The sequence below is a fragment of the Syngnathoides biaculeatus genome, chromosome 7 (genome assembly GCF_019802595.1).
Source record: "Syngnathoides biaculeatus isolate LvHL_M chromosome 7, ASM1980259v1, whole genome shotgun sequence".
In the NCBI taxonomy this organism is placed as follows: domain Eukaryota; kingdom Metazoa; phylum Chordata; class Actinopteri; order Syngnathiformes; family Syngnathidae; genus Syngnathoides; species Syngnathoides biaculeatus.
In genome coordinates this window covers 14,461,400-14,479,295 of record NC_084646.1, presented here as the reverse complement: position 1 = coordinate 14,479,295, position 17,896 = coordinate 14,461,400, and the positions used below count along the sequence as shown (strand labels likewise).

At 43.4% G+C, this 17,896-nt stretch overlaps 1 protein-coding gene across 2 annotated transcripts in view; it reads left to right on the top strand.

Annotated features, from left to right (window-relative positions):
* Positions 1–17,896, top strand: part of tle5 (TLE family member 5, transcriptional modulator) — a 45,502-nt gene continuing 27,606 nt past the window's right edge. The window contains exon 1 of one of the 2 annotated variants that reach the window (XM_061825544.1): positions 1–776. In XM_061825544.1, coding sequence (XP_061681528.1) covers positions 750–776 — 27 coding nt within the window. In that variant the 5' untranslated portion in view covers positions 1–749. The remainder of the gene's footprint in view (positions 777–17,896) is intronic. The other variant, XM_061825543.1, reaches the window with a different exon arrangement.

Genomic DNA, 17,896 nt, shown 5'->3' with positions numbered 1-17,896 from the left:
TATGTGGGGCGTGCAAGTAGGCAGGCATCGACGGACTTGTGGTCTTTCAGAGAAGACAGACGCACAAGACTTGAATTCACGTCCACGGCACGGAGAGACGATTCGACTTTTTAAAACGTCCCCCCCCCCCACACCTTCTGTCTTTTATCCAGAAATTGCCGGCTATTTTTTTTTTTTACGAAACGTATACGAATCGCTGTGTGTGTGTGTGTGTGTGTGTGTGTGTGTGTATTTTTATTTTTTGGCTTGTTTTCCTCTCGCGAGTTGGGACGTAAAAAACGGGAATGAACTAATGAGCAGACATTTTGTCGTTTTTTTTCCCCCTACATTTTTTTCTTCACTCAGAAAACTTATTCGACTTGGGTTTTTTATATATATATAGCTGTTGTTTTTAAGCACGCGCCGAGTGAGTGTAAAGCGGTAATTCCAAATGTCCTTCCGAGCGATGAATAATTTTTGAGTGACAGCTTTTGGGGGGGAAGAATTACGGCTAGCTTAGCTTAGATGCTCTCTGCCTAGCTCCAACCACGACGTCAAGACCAAAACCAAAGTCTTTTTTTTTTTAATTTTTACCGAGGTTAAGGTGTTTGTTTCTGTTATTTGGGGGGTGTCTCTCGCGAGCTAGCCGTGAGCTAGACGCTGGACAGCTCCACTTGAAAGCTTTTTTTGGGGGGGTGGGACAAAGAAAAATATCAACACAAGGCTTTTTGGTTTTAGGGGGGGGGGGAAGACAGCAACAAGGGACTGACATGATGTTTCCACAATCAAGACACTCAGTAAGTATTTTTTTACATGTGTATTTCTCCTATTTTTTACTATGGTGGGCTCTGCGACTTTGCTTTCTAAACAATGTTTATTTTTGTTTTGATGCTTGTCACAAAATAGCCAAATACTGTGTTCAGCAAGTCTGCCTGTTGTATATGTTACATTACACGTGCATGTAATTTTTTTTTAACGAATGTTGCTATTGGAAGCTGAAACTCTTGCATTGCCATGGTAACAGTGATTGAGTCCTTATCACGCACTCTACTAGTGGCCAAACACAAGTGGGCTAGTACTGTACTCCACTATTAGAGTTGAAAATGTTCAACATATTGAGTACTGTAAATTGCCTATAGATGGGAGATTGTATGTGAAATGTTTGGCCATATGTGCCCTGCAATTGAAATGGCTCGTGACCCGTCCAAGGTCCCGCATCTCATCCCATACAAAGCCGTTAAAGGTTCCAGCTGACTTGCGACCCAGATGCTGACAAGCGACAGAAAAACTGGATGGACAACAAAGTGTCCTGGTGCTTATCTTATGTGCCTTACATAAGAAAAAGTACAAAAGTCATAAGGGCCCAAATGCTAAAATCTCAGCTGAGGCTTCCTGTGTGGAGTTTGCTGTTGTGATCGCTTTGAGGTGAAGTGCTATCGAACATGGCTGAATATTTGCACAAGCATGTGCCTTGATAGCCAGGGAGCTTGCTACCAGTCTCGATCGTTATCCAACATGAATATGCACTTGACACTTCGTTGTCACTCTCTGAGGCATGTCTTTTTCTAAGGTTTGCGTCTTTGTGTTCATAGTTAACTTTGGTTTGCCTGGTAGAGATGCTACATATGATAGTAATAATGACTTTTGCGCTGTTGCCCTCGTCTATTTTTGTGGATGAATACATTTTACTGTCACAGCACTGAAATGCTAAATCTGGTAGTCTTCTTCTTTTTCTTTCGGTTTGTCCCGTTAGGGTTTGCCACAGCCATCTTTTCATCATCATCTTTTTCCATCTGAGTCTATCTCGTGCGTCTTCTTCTTTAACAACCACTGTCCTCATGTCCTCCTTCACCACATCCATAAACCTTCTCTTTGGTCTTCCTCTCGCCCTTTTGCCTGGGAGCTCCATCCTCAGCATCCTTCTACCAATATACTCACTCTCTCGCCTCTGAACATGTCCAAACCATCGAAGTCTGCTCTCTCGAATCTTGTCTCCAAAACCTCCAACTTTGGCTGTCCCTCGAATGAACTCATTTCTAATCCTATCCAACCTGTTCACACGAAGCGAGAACCTCAACATCTTCATTTCTGCTACCGCCAGTTCTGCTTCCTGTTATTTCTTCAGAGCCATGTCTCTAATCCCTACATCATGGCCGGCCTCACTGCTGCTTTATAAACTTTGCCCTTCATCCTAGTGGACACTCTTTTGTCACATAGAACACCAGACACCTTCCACCAACTGTTCCATCCCACTTGGACCCGTTTCTTTACTTCCTTACCACACTCCATTGCTCTGTATTGTTGACCCCAAGTATTTGAAGTGCTAAATCCTATTAGTGAATATAAAATTCTCTCTTTTGTCCAAGTCATCATTGTGGATAAGAAATGTAACATATATAGGGTACTAAGATCTACGTAAATCTAGGTCTTAGTCGCACCCTAACATATGTGCCAAGATGCTAACGTGGAAATTGTGGTTGGAGATGTTTTTTTTTCTCATTAGTATTAGTGGTGTGAATCACAATCACCACCGATTCGTTCGTTAATAGCTCTAGCATTTATAATCATAAAAACATTAACTTCTGCCTCATTCTTCTTACCAACTTCGCTGTGGCTACCATGTTTAGAGGCACAATAACGTGCACTCAGGTGTTACATGAGGTACTAAATGAAAATCAAAATCCCCATTTGTGAGTGAATAACTACAGTAACAATGTCACAGTGGGTGCCTAATTTATTAGCACTGTAACGTATGCACGCTAATGAAAATTTGACATTGTAATACTAAGAATCTAAAGTTGTGTCATGGTTTACTGCTAAACCATTTAATCTCTACATTAGCGGGGAAGGAAAAATTAAGTATTCATAAAGAGTCAATCTAAAACTCTCTCACTTGAGTGTGTAATATTTGAGTCACAGGATTAAAAATGAGCATATATGGAAAGATGGTTTTATTTATGCCAATCTGTCATTGGAACTCAAAGCACCTGTTAGCGTCACTGTCAACCTGTGTACGTTGTGCTGCCACCTCTTCTGTCGCAGGCTTGTGAATGAGCTGCATCTGTGACATTCACATAGATACGTGCGTCAAGATAAGTTAGCCTTTCTCATGCGAGCATGCTCACTTGCTCAACTATTGTCACATCACCTGTTTATGAAAGTCTGGCATTTGGATCAACATTTTTGCGTGAGGAAATGCCTCCAAAGTCACTCAGGGGTCAAATGGGGTGAAAACTCGCTTATGCCTTGAGCAGATTGCAGGATTTTAGAGCCGTTACGCGACGAGAACCCCCTGCCGTCAACCGAGAGGATTGGTGGCATAATGTTTATGAACAAACGTTAGTGCTAGCACTGGCTAAATTCATAACATTATGTTGCCAGCATGTTAGTGGTATTAAAAGTACTTGAACATTACCTGAAGACAGCACTTCATGAAAAACGAACAGCCCAAAAATGTCCTCTCTGGAGCACCTCGGTACAGCACTACACACCTTTTGGGGGTAAAAAAATGAAAATGTTCATGGTAACGGCTGTATCCCGTTGTGTTGTCACGTTTTCCGGTCCCTGCCACCAAAACAGGTCTTGATTTGACAAGATTAGCTCAATGATCGTTAAACATAAGATATGGTGATATCATAATGTATTGTATGTCTTATAGTCTAGCCAGTGTCTGACCACGACACAGCAAGATTTTACGGCAGTAGTCTTGACAAAGTGCCATCGTCATAGAGACCAAATTTGTCTTGTATTCCAAGCATTAAGTGAAGGAAGATGAAAGAGTGAATTGATTCACTTCCATCCATCCATTTTCTTAGCTGCTTATCCTCACATGGGTCACGGGGAGTGCTGGGACGTATCCCAGCTGTCAACGGGCAGGAGGCGGGGTACACCCTAAACTGGTTGCTAGCCAAGCGTAGGGCACGTAGAGTCACACCTAGGGGCAATTTAGAGTGTCCAATTAATGTTGCATTTTTTTGGGATGTGGGAGGAAACCGGAGTGCCTGGAGAAAACCCTAACGCAGCCACAGGGAGAACATGCAAACTCCACACAGGGAGGGCTGGGATTGAACCCAGGTCCTCAGAACTGTGAGGCCGACGCTTTCCATCTGACTCACCGTGCTGCCAATTCATTCACTTTTTTTGTTTTTAAATTACAAGTTCCTCAGTTAAGCGTTGCGTTAGACAATTAAATTGTAGACGTTTTTTTTTCTTTTTCTTTATGTTTTTGGACATTTTTAGACCTCAAGACGGCAATCCTCTTTTGCCCCCCCCCCCCCCACCACCACCACCACCACCAATGAATTTAGTTTAGTAATCCGCTCTAGTTGCAGGTTATGGGCACAGTTCATTGGATTAATAGTGGTGGGGATGGAAAAAGCCTCTTTTGATGCTTGACCCACTTGATAGCATTTGGCATATTGTTGCCTTTTTTTTTCTTGACTTGATTAATTCTAATGCAGCTTCAACAAAGCCGCTTGTGGGTTGTGAGTGGGTGGGGCGGGGGGAGAAGTGGCAAAGTTAAAAGATAGCGAGGCAGAATCCCCCGATAATACGGGTTGAACGACTAAAGACTATTGTGATGAAAGTCGATCATTCGATGTTTCTTTTTTTTCAGCTCAGTACAGTGGCCCTTAATATTTTTTGGCGCCATTGACTGGTTTCACATTAAGACTTATTTCGACGAACCAGCAAAGAAGCAAATCAAAACAACTGAGGATGCAAAGACGACTCAATAAAATCATCAAAAAGCGATCATTAAAAGTGTTTGCAATGAATTTCACTCTCGGTTTATTGTGTTGTGAAATGATTATGTCAGTCACTTGGTGCTTTGTGTTATTACTCCATCAGACACTCTCCCTGTTGGTGCATTGCACATAGGTCAGTGGACCCATGGCTGCTCTCATGGGCATTACATATTTGCATCTAAACCAATAAATAAGATGTATTTGGATGATGTCAGCACTGCTGACTACTGATTGGAAGTCCTGATGATTTCAAGCGCGCAATGACGCATGAGGCACTGATAGACTGAACAAAAAACATGATGGCAATAGGCAAAATGTAAGCGCTAATTTTTGATCAGTCCCTTGTAAGGATAAGCATCTTGGATAATGGAATCGGGGGACAAAAATAGATTTTTGCTTATGCGAGCCAAATAAACTCACTTTAAATATAATTTTGCGTCTTACAGGTGTCCGTGGTTTATTGTAAAGTTATTAGACCTCAACAATGTAAAAAATGTATTTTACCTTTAAGTTTTCCATAATATCATATAATCTTTGTCCGTTTATCAGGATTACAAGACAATTTGGGTTGAAGATGCCCAGAAAGTTCATTTTTCAAACTATTGTACTTGGTCTTTTTCACCTGGCACTTGAGATGGGCACATTTCTTATTAATATATGCTTTGCTCAGATTGTATGGCTCATTTTCTCATTGTAACTATCTACGGAAGACAGCTTTACTGTGATCAGCCATTGGAGACTGGCAGTATTTTGGCAGCTGGATCGAGCATTCATAGTGACCTCACGTTCATTTATTTTTAAGTGGGTGTACAGGGGGGTCTTACTGAGAGCAAAATTCATCAAGTGTTGGATTGTTCACCCACTACATGGTACCCAAAAGAGGACCGTATGTGTCGTGCAGGTGAAGAAAAACTGTGGTTATTTTGAAAGCAGGTCCCATTCATTCACGATAATGTACAGTGAAGAAAATAAGCATTTGAACACCCTGCTACATTGCTAGTTCTCCCACTTAAAAATCACAGAGGGGTCTGACATTTTCATTGTAGGTGCATGTCCACTGTGAAAGAGATAATCTAAAAAGAAATCATAATGTATGATTTTTTTTTTTAAATGATTTGTGTGATACAGCTGCAAATAAGTATTTGAACAGCTAGAATTCTGACCCTCGAAGACCTGTTAGTCCGCCTTTAAAAGTCCACCTCCACTCCATGTATTATCCTGAATCAGATGCACCTCGTTAGCTGCATAAAGACACCTCTCCACCCCATACAATCAGTAACACTCAAACTTGTAATAATTCCACTTACTGTGTTTGGAGGAAGACGACTGATGAGTTTCATCTCAAGAACACCATCCCTTCTGTGAAGCATGGGGGCGGTAGCATCATGCTTTGGGGGTGTTTTTCTGCACATTGGACAGGACGACTGCACTGTATTAAGGCGAGGATGACCAGGGCCATGTATCGTGAGATTTTGAGGAACAACCTCTTTCCCTCAGTCAGAGCATTGAAGACGGGTTGTGGCTGGGTCTTTAAACCTGACAACGACCCGAAGCACACAGCCAGGAAAACCAAGGAGGGGCTCCGTAAGAAGCATATCAAGGTTCTGGCGTGGCCTTGCCAGTCTCCAGACCTAAACCCAATAGAAAATATTTGGAGGGAGCTGAAACTCCGCGTTTCTCAGCAACAGCCCAGAAACCTATTTGATCTAGAGAAGATCTGTGTGCAGGAGCGGGCCAAAATCCCTCCTGCAGTTTGTGCAAACCTGGTGAACAACTACAGGAAACGTTTGACCTCTGTAATTGCAAACAAAGGCGTTTATCCCACATGTATTACGGCGACAGTAACCGCAATTACATTCAACATTAGAAATATAGTAAAGTTTTCTTGTAAAACACAACACTCATATCCTTTTGTATACTGTATTTGCATGGGTTGGTGGTAGCTACCAAACCACCTGGCTAGGTCGCTCCAAACCTGGAAATCCACTTCCAGCCATGAGTGAAAGCTTATTTTACAAAGCCACTCGCCACAAAATCGGTCCAAACAGCACAATCCCGGTCCCCCAAATGCTTAGGAATTTCCCGCAAAATAAATCGAAGCCATTTGTTGTCAACTCCTCTGAGTTTGGCAGGTGACTTAAATCGGTTTAACCCTGACCACGCAAATGCACGAACCCGTGCGCGCACACACACACGCACACACAAAAAGGTCTCCTGTAGTGGTGGGAGGGTCAGGGACATTATGAACCTCACTTGAATTAACAGAGCAGCCCCCAGCCTTTCCGCTAAAACCTCCGGCTGCGTGTGGAGGGGGTTTTTAATCCCGGTGGTCTCCTGTCTCGCCCATTAAATAACCTCCCCATATCCTCCCCTCTGCATTTGTGTGTGGTGTGTGAGTGAGTAACCCTCGCTGTGTTTGGTTGCAGCCAGTGGAAATAGACTCTTGTTGATAATTCTTGCAAAGACACACACACATACACAGATTCTTAGCAGCCTCAAGGGTCTTTTTTTTTTTTTTTGTCAGTGCGGGGGGGGGGGATTGAATGCAGGGTGGGGGTTTGACACGCGGGCCAGCAGATGTCTGGGTCATTAAGGTTAGGCCATCTGATTAGCATGACAAACGTGCACCTCCCCGCCCAACGAAGGGGGTTGCTGTTGACTAGCCAAGTTGACGACACGGGTCACAGGTGATGTTGATTTTTGTCAAGGATGGCTTGAATGGGAGGGGCGGAGCCGCCTCGGACTCAATTAGAGCAACAAGATACACATGACTGCTCTTGGAAAAACTGACTTGTGCTCTTTTCATACAGATAGCATCACAATGTCATAAAACACGATTTTCAAAGATAAAGCAGTGCGCATCGAGTGTTAGGAACAACAAACTGGTTGCATGTTTTTAGCTTGAAGAGGAAGAATGTGGTTTATGTGCCCCCTTAGTCGAAACAGAGTATTCTGATTCGTATTGCATTTGTGGAATAAGAATTGAACAAATAAATTCATCAGTTTTCACCGATCTCAGGGGGATGCCGTTGTGGGTAATGTTGCCCCCTGCTGGTGACTGAAATGATGTCCTTCCACTTGCATTGCAAGTGTATTGTGAGCAGTAATCTTGACAAGATGTTGCAATAACTAGCAAAACTATGGGTCATTACTTGAATTTTTTTTTCAAATCTGAACTTTACAGAATATCTTCAAACCATAGAATTATAATTTTAACTCGATCTACCACCGTACTTACTGCTCTTAGTGTCGAATGTTCGACAGATGACATACACACGACGTTATCTCCATCAACAGTCTGCTTCCACAAACCAGAATTCTATCGTAGTACCAAGACTGACCTATGCAGAGTGCCATGACATCTCAGAGCTATGGAAAATATAAAGACTGAAAAAAAGAACGCAAACGATTCAGTACATATGAACACAAAAGCAAAAATAACACTGAGCGGCTATGGCTGTTGAGTGTAGCACAATGCATTTTCATTGGTAGATGTAGCATTTCAACACCAAACTACCAAGTTCGTGTTTATGAGTGGAAACCCCCGTGTTGACAAATTAGGCAAACTTTTAGTACCGGTATGTACCACTTATCAGAAGCTAACATTAATCTGTGCTAACACTTATTATCTTATTACCTTTTCGCCTTGACGTTAGTGCTCGAGACTGTGGACAATGGGCGATCTAGGAGGCTAGCTGCTAAACGTGCAGAGAAACTCAGTGTGACGAAGGTCATTATGTAAATAAGTAGAATTCTGGAATAAATTCGGTAGAATTCAAAAGAGCTTATTCACAGGCTCATTTTCAGAAATAATCAGATAACTAAAGATTAACAGGAAACACTGTTCATTGCAAGTAATTGATGCTGTACATTATATTATTACTGTTTAACACTGTAAACATACCACAAAATATTATCCCAAAAAATCGTTTTGACAAAAATACAAGAGAAGTACAGTACTATGAATGCAGTGAAGATCATCCGTAACAGAACAGCCCAGGGTTACTGTAAACTTATTTGCTCTGACATGGCCGCGTTGTATATTATACATAATATTGACTGGTAACCTAAAAACACAAAATTGACCTGACCAAGCGATGGATCGGAACTTGGGAAATTTATAAGTTGGTACCGTAAGTGAAATTACCACTGTACTTGTTTGAATAATGTTTTACATAAAGGGTGGGAAGACATTCTAGAAACAGAAATACTTATGTCAAAGCAATTAAAAATCAATTGTCCCATATGTCTCTTTTAAATGTATTCATCTTTGTGATTGACGTCGTTTTCCATTAGGAAATTCACTGAAAGGACTGTGACTCATAAATAAAAGCAGACACTCTTGCTTGTGTCTAGCAGTAGGAATGTGTGTGTCGTGTGCGTCTCTTTTTTTTTTTTTTCACGTGGAAGAAGATTCAAAGTACAAATTCATCAGCAATTGGTCGACTTTATATTTGCAGAACGGCCTTTTGTTGTTCATTGCGTGGCCGGATGTTCTGAATTTAAACGATTCATCATTTTGCATTTTCATTCGAGTGCTCATGGAGTGTGTGTGTGTGTGTGTGTGTTTATGTGTACCTGCTGCATCAGTATTCAGCAGCTTGTTCCCTGTGGGGAATGTGGCTGTGGGGGGGAGGTAGATTGGCGTCGAGCTAACCCTTCACCGGTGCAGAACGGTGCGCTGGGCAGGAACAAAGCTCTCTACGGGGGTTGCTTGATTGGCCCAGCTGGCCTCAGCCCCGCTGGAGCCCCCCCCTTAGACCTCTGCCTTGACACAAAACACCAGACCGCGCTGCATCGGAGCAGAGAAGAGAATTAGCTGCTCTGTTTGTCCGCCTAAGAGCGCCAAGGCCCTGACTGGAACAATGTGTTGCTTCATCCCCGTGATCCCATTCAGACTCCGCCAGGATTCACAGCACTGCGACAACAGCCTCGCTTGTTTGTCTACTTCCTGTCTCTGTGTAATTCAGAGTACACAATGATGTGTGTAATTTAATGTAATGGAGGCTCCGGCATATGATCAGATAATGATGATAATGTCTTTGGTGGTGAAGCAGTATGTGGCTCATTATCCAAAGTTATTTTTGCATGCTGTTTTCCAAGTAACTCTAAATAATTAGACGCGTCCACAAGGCGGCAAAGTGTCAGCTGCCACATTAAAGCTGATCAGCGTGAAATACTTATCGGATGATACCGAGCAAGCCAATGAGATTGGTGTCAAGCCTGGGGAAAAAAGTAATAAAACTGACAAATAACGTTAAAAGTCATGGTTAGTCATTGACGGAGAATTGTCACGGCCGATAGAAACGTTAACCCATTCATGGGCAGGGTGGGAATTTTTCGCCTTATTGAGATAAAAGTCTCCTAACAGGCCACAATCAAGGAAATAACACTTCTTTTTCATTTAACGCATAAAACAAAGGGCAAAAAAGAAGGCAGAGTCTCAAAACCGGGACGGCTATCTTATCAGTTCTGTGAAGTGGTACATACTACAGATATGTTCATTAATTCATTTTTATTCTAGAACGGCACTTATGCATGAATAATACTGATGGATTAGCATGTTGAAGACAAACTTGGTTTCATACTGACCTTTCTCCCTTTCTTCTATTGGAAAACGCTCCATGTGTACTTGAGGCAGCCATGTTGGGTCAGGAAGGAAAGGGAAATAAATTTGACCGATGAGTTATCCTCTCCCGATACCAAATTATGGCTTCAGAATAAAACACTTCAATATTTTGATATACTGAAGGATATAATGCGTGAAAATCATGATGTCCCAAAAATGGGACGCTGGCCATGGATTGGTTTTTAAAGGAGCTTCATGAATTGTTGGAAAGTACTGGCTGTGTATCTATCTACAGTCCTCCATCCATCCATCCATCCATCCATCCATCCGTCGTCATCTCATTGGCCGTTTTACAGCAAACTTTGAGACCAATCTTTCGTTCAGCCTTTCCGCTTCTCTCCTGTGGGTTGTTGTGAGTAATAACCTTGCTTTTTACAAGCAGACATCAATCATCTGCACAACCATACGGGGTGTAATCTTAACCCCCAGCCCCCACCCCCCTCCACACGTCTGGCTTTAATCTCAGACATGCTCTCCAAACCGTCGGACGGTTCCTGCTTCACCATTACCCCCCGCCCCCTTCTTGACAAATTGCCCATTTCCCTCGGTTTTGCAATCTCTGCGCACTTTCCTCTGTGTGTGTGTGTGTGGGGGGGGGGGGTGAGTCTTGTACTATTAAACGCTTCCCTACAGCCACCTTGTCACATCTATGTATGTGTGTGTGCATATTTTTTGTGCATCTGTGTCTCCAGGGCAGGATGCCATGAGTGTCATGTTTGTGTGTGTTTTTAACGCATGCTTGGCTGGCCTTGCACGCGGGGTCAAGATAGTTGCGCCGAGCGGGGAGGCGAGCCGAGCCCTGCCAAGTCCTGTGTTTGCAAGGGCACCTCACTCCCAAGTGATAAAAGTAGAATAATCCTCTTTAGAGCATCTTAACGAGGTCAACTCTGGCGGGCTGCAAGGGGAGGTGTGTGTGTGGGGGGGGGATAAGCCTTGGTATGGTTCGTGAGAGATAATAATCAAAATCAAATTCCTGGCCCAAACAGGATTAGGCTCTCGCTCCACTGCAAAGCCTCTGTCCAGAGCAGCCGAAGACACAAACCTTTACCTCAACACACACACATTTACACACAAACACTTTATACACTTGAAGAAGCTGAGTTGATGTGGGTTCTTGGACATAGCCGTTGATATTTCTATCTAGTGATAAGGCGAGAGCTATTCTTCAGCTGAATTTACACTGGAGGGCTAAGTGGCCAATTTCGAATCGGTGCCATTTCGACCCATCAATTTGTCAATGTCTGACGTAGCACCGGAGGCATAACAGTGTGTCAGGAGGTACCGAACTCTTATTAACCATTAGGGCTGCAAAAACTGAATATTTTCAGAATCAATTGGTGGACCACTTATGCCATTGATTAATGGAGTAATCAAATGAAAATTTGTTTTTCCATTCTTAAACAAAATAATGTCCATGAAAATTTGTTTTTCCATTCTTAAACAAAATAATGTCCATGGTGAGGATTTTTTTTTTTCTACTTGTGGTGACCATCCGCAGGTTCTACTATAGTATCTGTGACTTTGAGTGTGTTTGGCTTTAAAAGTCGAGAGAGGCCTGGCCTGGTGAGTGACAAGGGTATCAGCTGTGAGTTATGAGTTGTCTCACTGTTAAGTGACTAACCTGTTAAATCTCAATCTATGAATTGTATGCTTTGCAGTGAGTTGCAGTAGCTGGTAGTTTACAGACTCGTTCCTCATGGCTAGCCACCATCACCCCAACTTAGTTCTACCGGAGGTAGACTTTTGTCTTATCAAATCAAACACTGTCGCAGAAGTGGAACCAGAAAACCTCTCACATTCCACGTGTCTGGATACACGTTAAAACCATGGTGATACAACAACAATGTGCCATGGAAATGTATTTTATTTTTTTTTTCTGCATGGGGCAGCACGGTAGATTAGCTGGAAAGCGTTGGCACCACATTTCTGAGGTCCCGGGTTCAATCCTGGACCCGCCTGTGTGGAGTTTGCATGTTCTCCCTGTGCCTACGTAGGTTTTCTCTGGGCACTCCGGTTTCCTCCCACATCCCAGAAACAGGCAACATTAATTGGACACTAAATTGCCCCTAGGTGTGATTGTGAGTACGGCTGTTTGTCTCGATGTGCCCTGCGATTGGCTGGCAGCCAGTTCAAGGTGTACCCTGCCTCCTGCCCCTTGACAGCTGGGATAGGCTCCAGCACTCCCACGACCTTCGTGAGGATGAGCGGCAAAGAAAATGGATGGATGGATGTTTCTGTGTGAATGGTTGTTTTTCTTTCTCCACTGTGGTTGGCTGGCGACTAGTTGAGGGTGTACCCTGCCTCCTGCCCGAAGATATCTGGAATAGGCTCCAGCACTCCTGCGACCTTTGTGAGGATAAGCGGCTCAGAAAATGGCTCGATGGATGTTTCTCTGTGTGTGAGTGTATAGGGACAAAATGGGGAAAAACTTGGTTTTCATCACTGGTGCTCAGGAGGCAACATTCCATCAACGATTGCCTGTGGTATGTCCATGCACTTTTAACACGGTACGGCTCACAAACAGGCAACAAAATATTCCGTAGCCTAGCAAGCTAGTGATAGCACGAACAGTTGTACATAAACCTGTTGGCGTTCTGTCGAATTATCTCATAGGCCGGAAATTACGGTATACTGGTGACTGGCCACAGTGGTCTAAGAAACTAAATATTTCATTCTCAAGACAAATAAAATTGTCTGACTAATACTAAGCTAAATAACAAGCTGTTTCGTGATTACAAACATCCAGTTGTTTCATTGGAACACATCGTTCAAACAAAGCACTTTGAACATGAAGCCACATGCCCTGTTAATATCCATTCCACTGCTAGTCTTACCACAAGTATTGATATTTCTATATATTCCGGCTTCATCACGCATTTGCATCCGTCGTCCACATCCAGGTTTTTTGCCGGGTGCAGAAAGCGGATGCTATCGCGCTGTGCTTGAATGGACTGTTGCTATGGCGCGCAACAAAACAGCCCTTGTAGCCCACAAACACAACACGGCCAACTATTAGTCATTCCGCATAAATCTTCTGCAGTCCTTTTTAAAGAGTGGGTGTGAGATAATATGCAGTCATTAGCCGGGGTGTACAATTCCAACGCTACGTCTCCCCACCACCCCCACCACTCACACACGCACACACTGACAAAGTGTGATGTAAACAGCCAGGCAGTGCTCCAGGAAATATGATCCCCACACCGCACAACCCTTAGGCGGGATTTATATGGATAAGGATGTTTTTCAATGTATCCTGCTGGTACTCTGTGTATGTGTGCGCGTGTGTGTGTATGCGTGCCCTAATCTTCTTCCATTTTCTTTGTTAACTGTTCAGTGGGGTAAAAACAATGTTTTGCAGTAGATTTCACACAGATGAGACAGGGTGAAGAGGCAAAGAGATGGTGTTTGTGCGTGCGTGTGTGTGTGTGCGTGTGTGTGTGTGTGTGTGTGTGTGTGTGTGTGCGTGTGCGCCTTGCATGGGGGTTCAGGTGGGACGGGAAGGAAGGCGGGGCAGTAATTTCCTGAAACGACGAATCCCATTTATACGCTGAAGACTGTCTCAATTGCCTCGCTGGCGCACAAAGCTTTTTAATGCTTTAATTACGTCTCAAAGGAGCGGGGCAGAATCAAATTAGAGGTTGTCCTACATTTAAAGTCCTATATATGTGTGTGTGCGCGTGTTTGTCTGTGTGTGTGTGTGTGTGTGTGTGTGTGTGCGTGTGTGTGTGTGTGTGTGCATGCATTATGCAAATTGTGAGGAAGAGGCTGTGTGGGCTGTGTGACTCACGGCAGTGAATATTTGTTCCTCATACACACAAGCTCATCACGCCTCCCCCTCACACACAGTACACAACATGTATCTTTGTCTTACATACACAAGAACACACACACACACACACTGCTGGATGTTGGCGTCCATGATGCCAACTATGCAGGCCAGCCACTCTTTCTTTCTCAAACATAATTTTGCCCCCCCCCCCCCTTCCGCACATCCACATGCAGCCACCTTTTTCGTCACAGCAGATGGCACATGTCAATGTATTGCAGCAGTATTTCATTCACATTATGGGCATCCATCTGTTGTTAGATGCTTCGAGAGCACCTTGTTTTAGCCAGTGGCGCAGTGTTACATAGACAGCTGCCAGTGTTTTCTCAGACTGGGAGGTTTTCTGTTTTCGTACAAATCGGTTTTCGGACAAAAATTTCGAGATTTTTTTGGTTTGGTTTTCAAACGAAAATTTGTATTCGATCACCCCGACCGGCTGACCCATGATGATTTGTTATTGTGCTTTCGAACGCACCCTCGAAAAAAACCAGAAACGACATAACAGCGTGCACTCCCAGCCTAGCATACTCGACTGCTAAAGCATATATTTTAAGCAAGAAATAAATATATTTCCTAAATGATTTCATTATATAACATATTTGAAGGTCAAGTGTCATCCCTATAAACATTCTAAAATAGATATTGCAATGAAAAATACATATATCATTATTCACTTCAATGTCTATACGAAAAAATAAATGTGAGCGGAGAGCGCGTCATCCATGCGCAATGTTGCGGAAGTCTCATTCGACATCCAAGTGGTCGCCATATTGGCTGCATCTCGTGCCCGGACATTCGCCATTGAAAACACGCTGTGGACCCTACTGTGGGAGACGAACACGCCCCTTCTGACACGGAAACTCTTTTCGAAGAAGAGAATGTCACACAACCGAGCTGTTACCGGGGCAATATTACCCTATAGATTCGAGCCATATTCAGATGATCTGAGATCATGGCCAAACCGGCTCCCCGTCCAATCCACTTCCGTGGCGGAGATGAGCCATCGCGTCCCCGGTGCCGCGACGGGCCACCCCGGCCAACAAGGCCGAGCGGCAGCCTTTGCCGGCGAGCCGTCACGGCACCCTTTGTTGGCAAGCTGACACAGCAGCCTTCGCGGGCAAACCCGACGCGAACCCATCCGATGGCATCGACACATTTAGCACCCCTGTCATACGTACACGGATCTTTTGTTACATTATGTGATACAGATTACGTGGTCCGCACCAAGCTAACACGAATGAACAACGAGCTACCTTCCCGGAGGTAAAACTAATAGAAACAAACGAGTCCACGTGAGGGCGGTCCTGCAATGTACGTCACTTCCTGCTTCTTGTCGAAAACAAATCCCTCAAGAGGATTTTCATAGCGGGTGTTACAAAATCATGTTTTGTGGTGAAAAAACGCATGGGTCCATGTCGGCTGCCGTTTTTCATTAATAACGTACTAAAAATCATGTATTTCATGACAGCGGCCCTTTAATGTATACAGTTGAAGCCAAAAGTTTGCGTGTACGCTGCAAAACACACATTTTGTTTTTTTGTCTCACTGTCTGAAGTCAAATGCCGCTAAACCCTCCTCTTTTATATTAGTCAGGATTACAAAAAAAAATGCATTTTGTTAAATGCCACAATAATGTGAGAGAGAATTTTTTTGGGAATTTTGTATTGTTTTCATCGAGGTCAGGTTTGGCCAAAGATTTTGGATAATCTTCCACAAGCTTCTGACAGTACTCTGCTGGAATCCTGGCCCATTCCTCCTGACAGAACTGGTGGAACTGTCAAATTTGTCAGTTGCCACAATCGCACACACCTTTTCATATCTGCCCGCAAATGTTCGATGGGATTCAGATCAGGGCTTTGTTATAGCTACTCCAAGACTTTGTTATCCTTAAGGTACTTTTGAGTCATTTTGGCACTATGCTTTGGGTCATTGTCCATTTGGAATTACGTACGTATGTACGTGAACATACCTCAAGCAAGCCTTAATCGAACGTCCTTCCCTGTCCTGAGCACCAATGACTCTCAACACGTTATTTTCCCCCATTTTTTTTTTTTTTTTTTTATGATAGAGTCGCCGCAATCCAGTCGTGTTTTTATCCTCACATTAATGAGTGTATCCAGTCACATTTGACTTGACCCACTGAGCGTAACAAATGGGATGCGGTGGTATCGGCATAAAGATTTGATTGCAGTAGTCTGACATAGTGCAGTCCTGAAAAAGCAAATGTGTTTTGTAGTCTGACCCGTGCATTATGTGTCGTTTCGTTCAGCCATGTTCTCTCTCCCATGGAGTGTTTTTTTTGTTTTTTTTTAAATGACCTTATTGGCCGTCAGATATTTAAAGTTCTATGACAAAAGACCTATATAAATACCAAGATATAAAAATAAACTTGCTTTTGGATTTGATGTACTGTGCATGACGGCGATGCGAAGTAAATGTCTTTGTCGGAGACGATCACTGAACGGATCGGAGAATTATGACATCCAAACCAATCAACCGATCCGCAAAAAAGTACCAATCTATGGCCGGTCTAATCAGGCCAATCCAATCGGTCTAAAGTCTAACTTGAACGTGTACTCGGCAGATGGCTCTTAATTGCGAGAAAGCGCGTTCTTATTAAGTGGGTGGACCATGACGATGAAGTTCTAAGACTTAAAACACGATACTATAAACTCAATTCTACGTTGTCTTTGTTTGAGTAAGGGAGAGTGAGAAAGAGAACGAGATATGAAGGTCCTGAAATGTCTGTCCTTTCCTGATGCTCTGATTTTCTTCAAACTGTGCATACACTCCATCTCAGTCCCAACATTTGCGTGCAACTACAAGGTCTACCAGGGGCTGTTGACTGCAAACACACACTGAAAAGGAAATGCGGTATTTAAAATGGTTGCACACTGTGTTACACTGGGAGGAAACAAGATCTGGGGCAGCAACTCTAGCCTTGGGCTCCGGCAGCCAACCTGTATGCAAACACTTCCATACACACGCACACAAACACACACGGTATGCAAAGCCAAACGGTGCAGGGAGCAGTTATCACAGCGTGATGTGCGAGGCTGCCTGCAGCTAAGTGCCTTGTGTTGACACATGCTCAGCGTGGCACAGCACCAAATAGCCGCGGTGCTGTTTGATGAGTTTGTTCCTCGCCAGTACAGTCCAGAGAGATAATGGAAAAGCTTATTTGGATTTAAAGTTGGTCTCTCTAAGCAACAGCTTTATTTATATATTTTTTTTATTTTTGCTTGTGTGTGTGTGTGTGTGTGTGTGTGTGTGTGTGTGTGTGTGTGTGTGTGTGTGTGTGTGTGTGTGTGTGTGTGTGTAGACTTGTTTCTGAATAATGCCAGCCCCTCCTTTGACAGCGATATGGCTGATATTACAGTTGTGGCGTAGTAGTATTTTTTTATTTAATACATGTGATCAGATAGTTTCGTATAGTCAATTCCCGCATATTCGCGGTTGTACGATGGAGCTCGTGCACGTGACGTCACCATTTTCACGGCGCCATATTGCCGGTCAAACAGAGCCGCTCGACATTGTGGGAAACACTGAACCGGAGGAGAATATTCACAATACCCGAGACCTGTTGTGCTGTTGGTTGTCACAACATATGAGACCGATATTCAAAAAGATAATTCTTTGGAATACCAGCTGAAAAGACCAGAAAGTATCGATAGATTTTGGCAATTAAACATGATGGATGGTGCCCAACCAAAATAC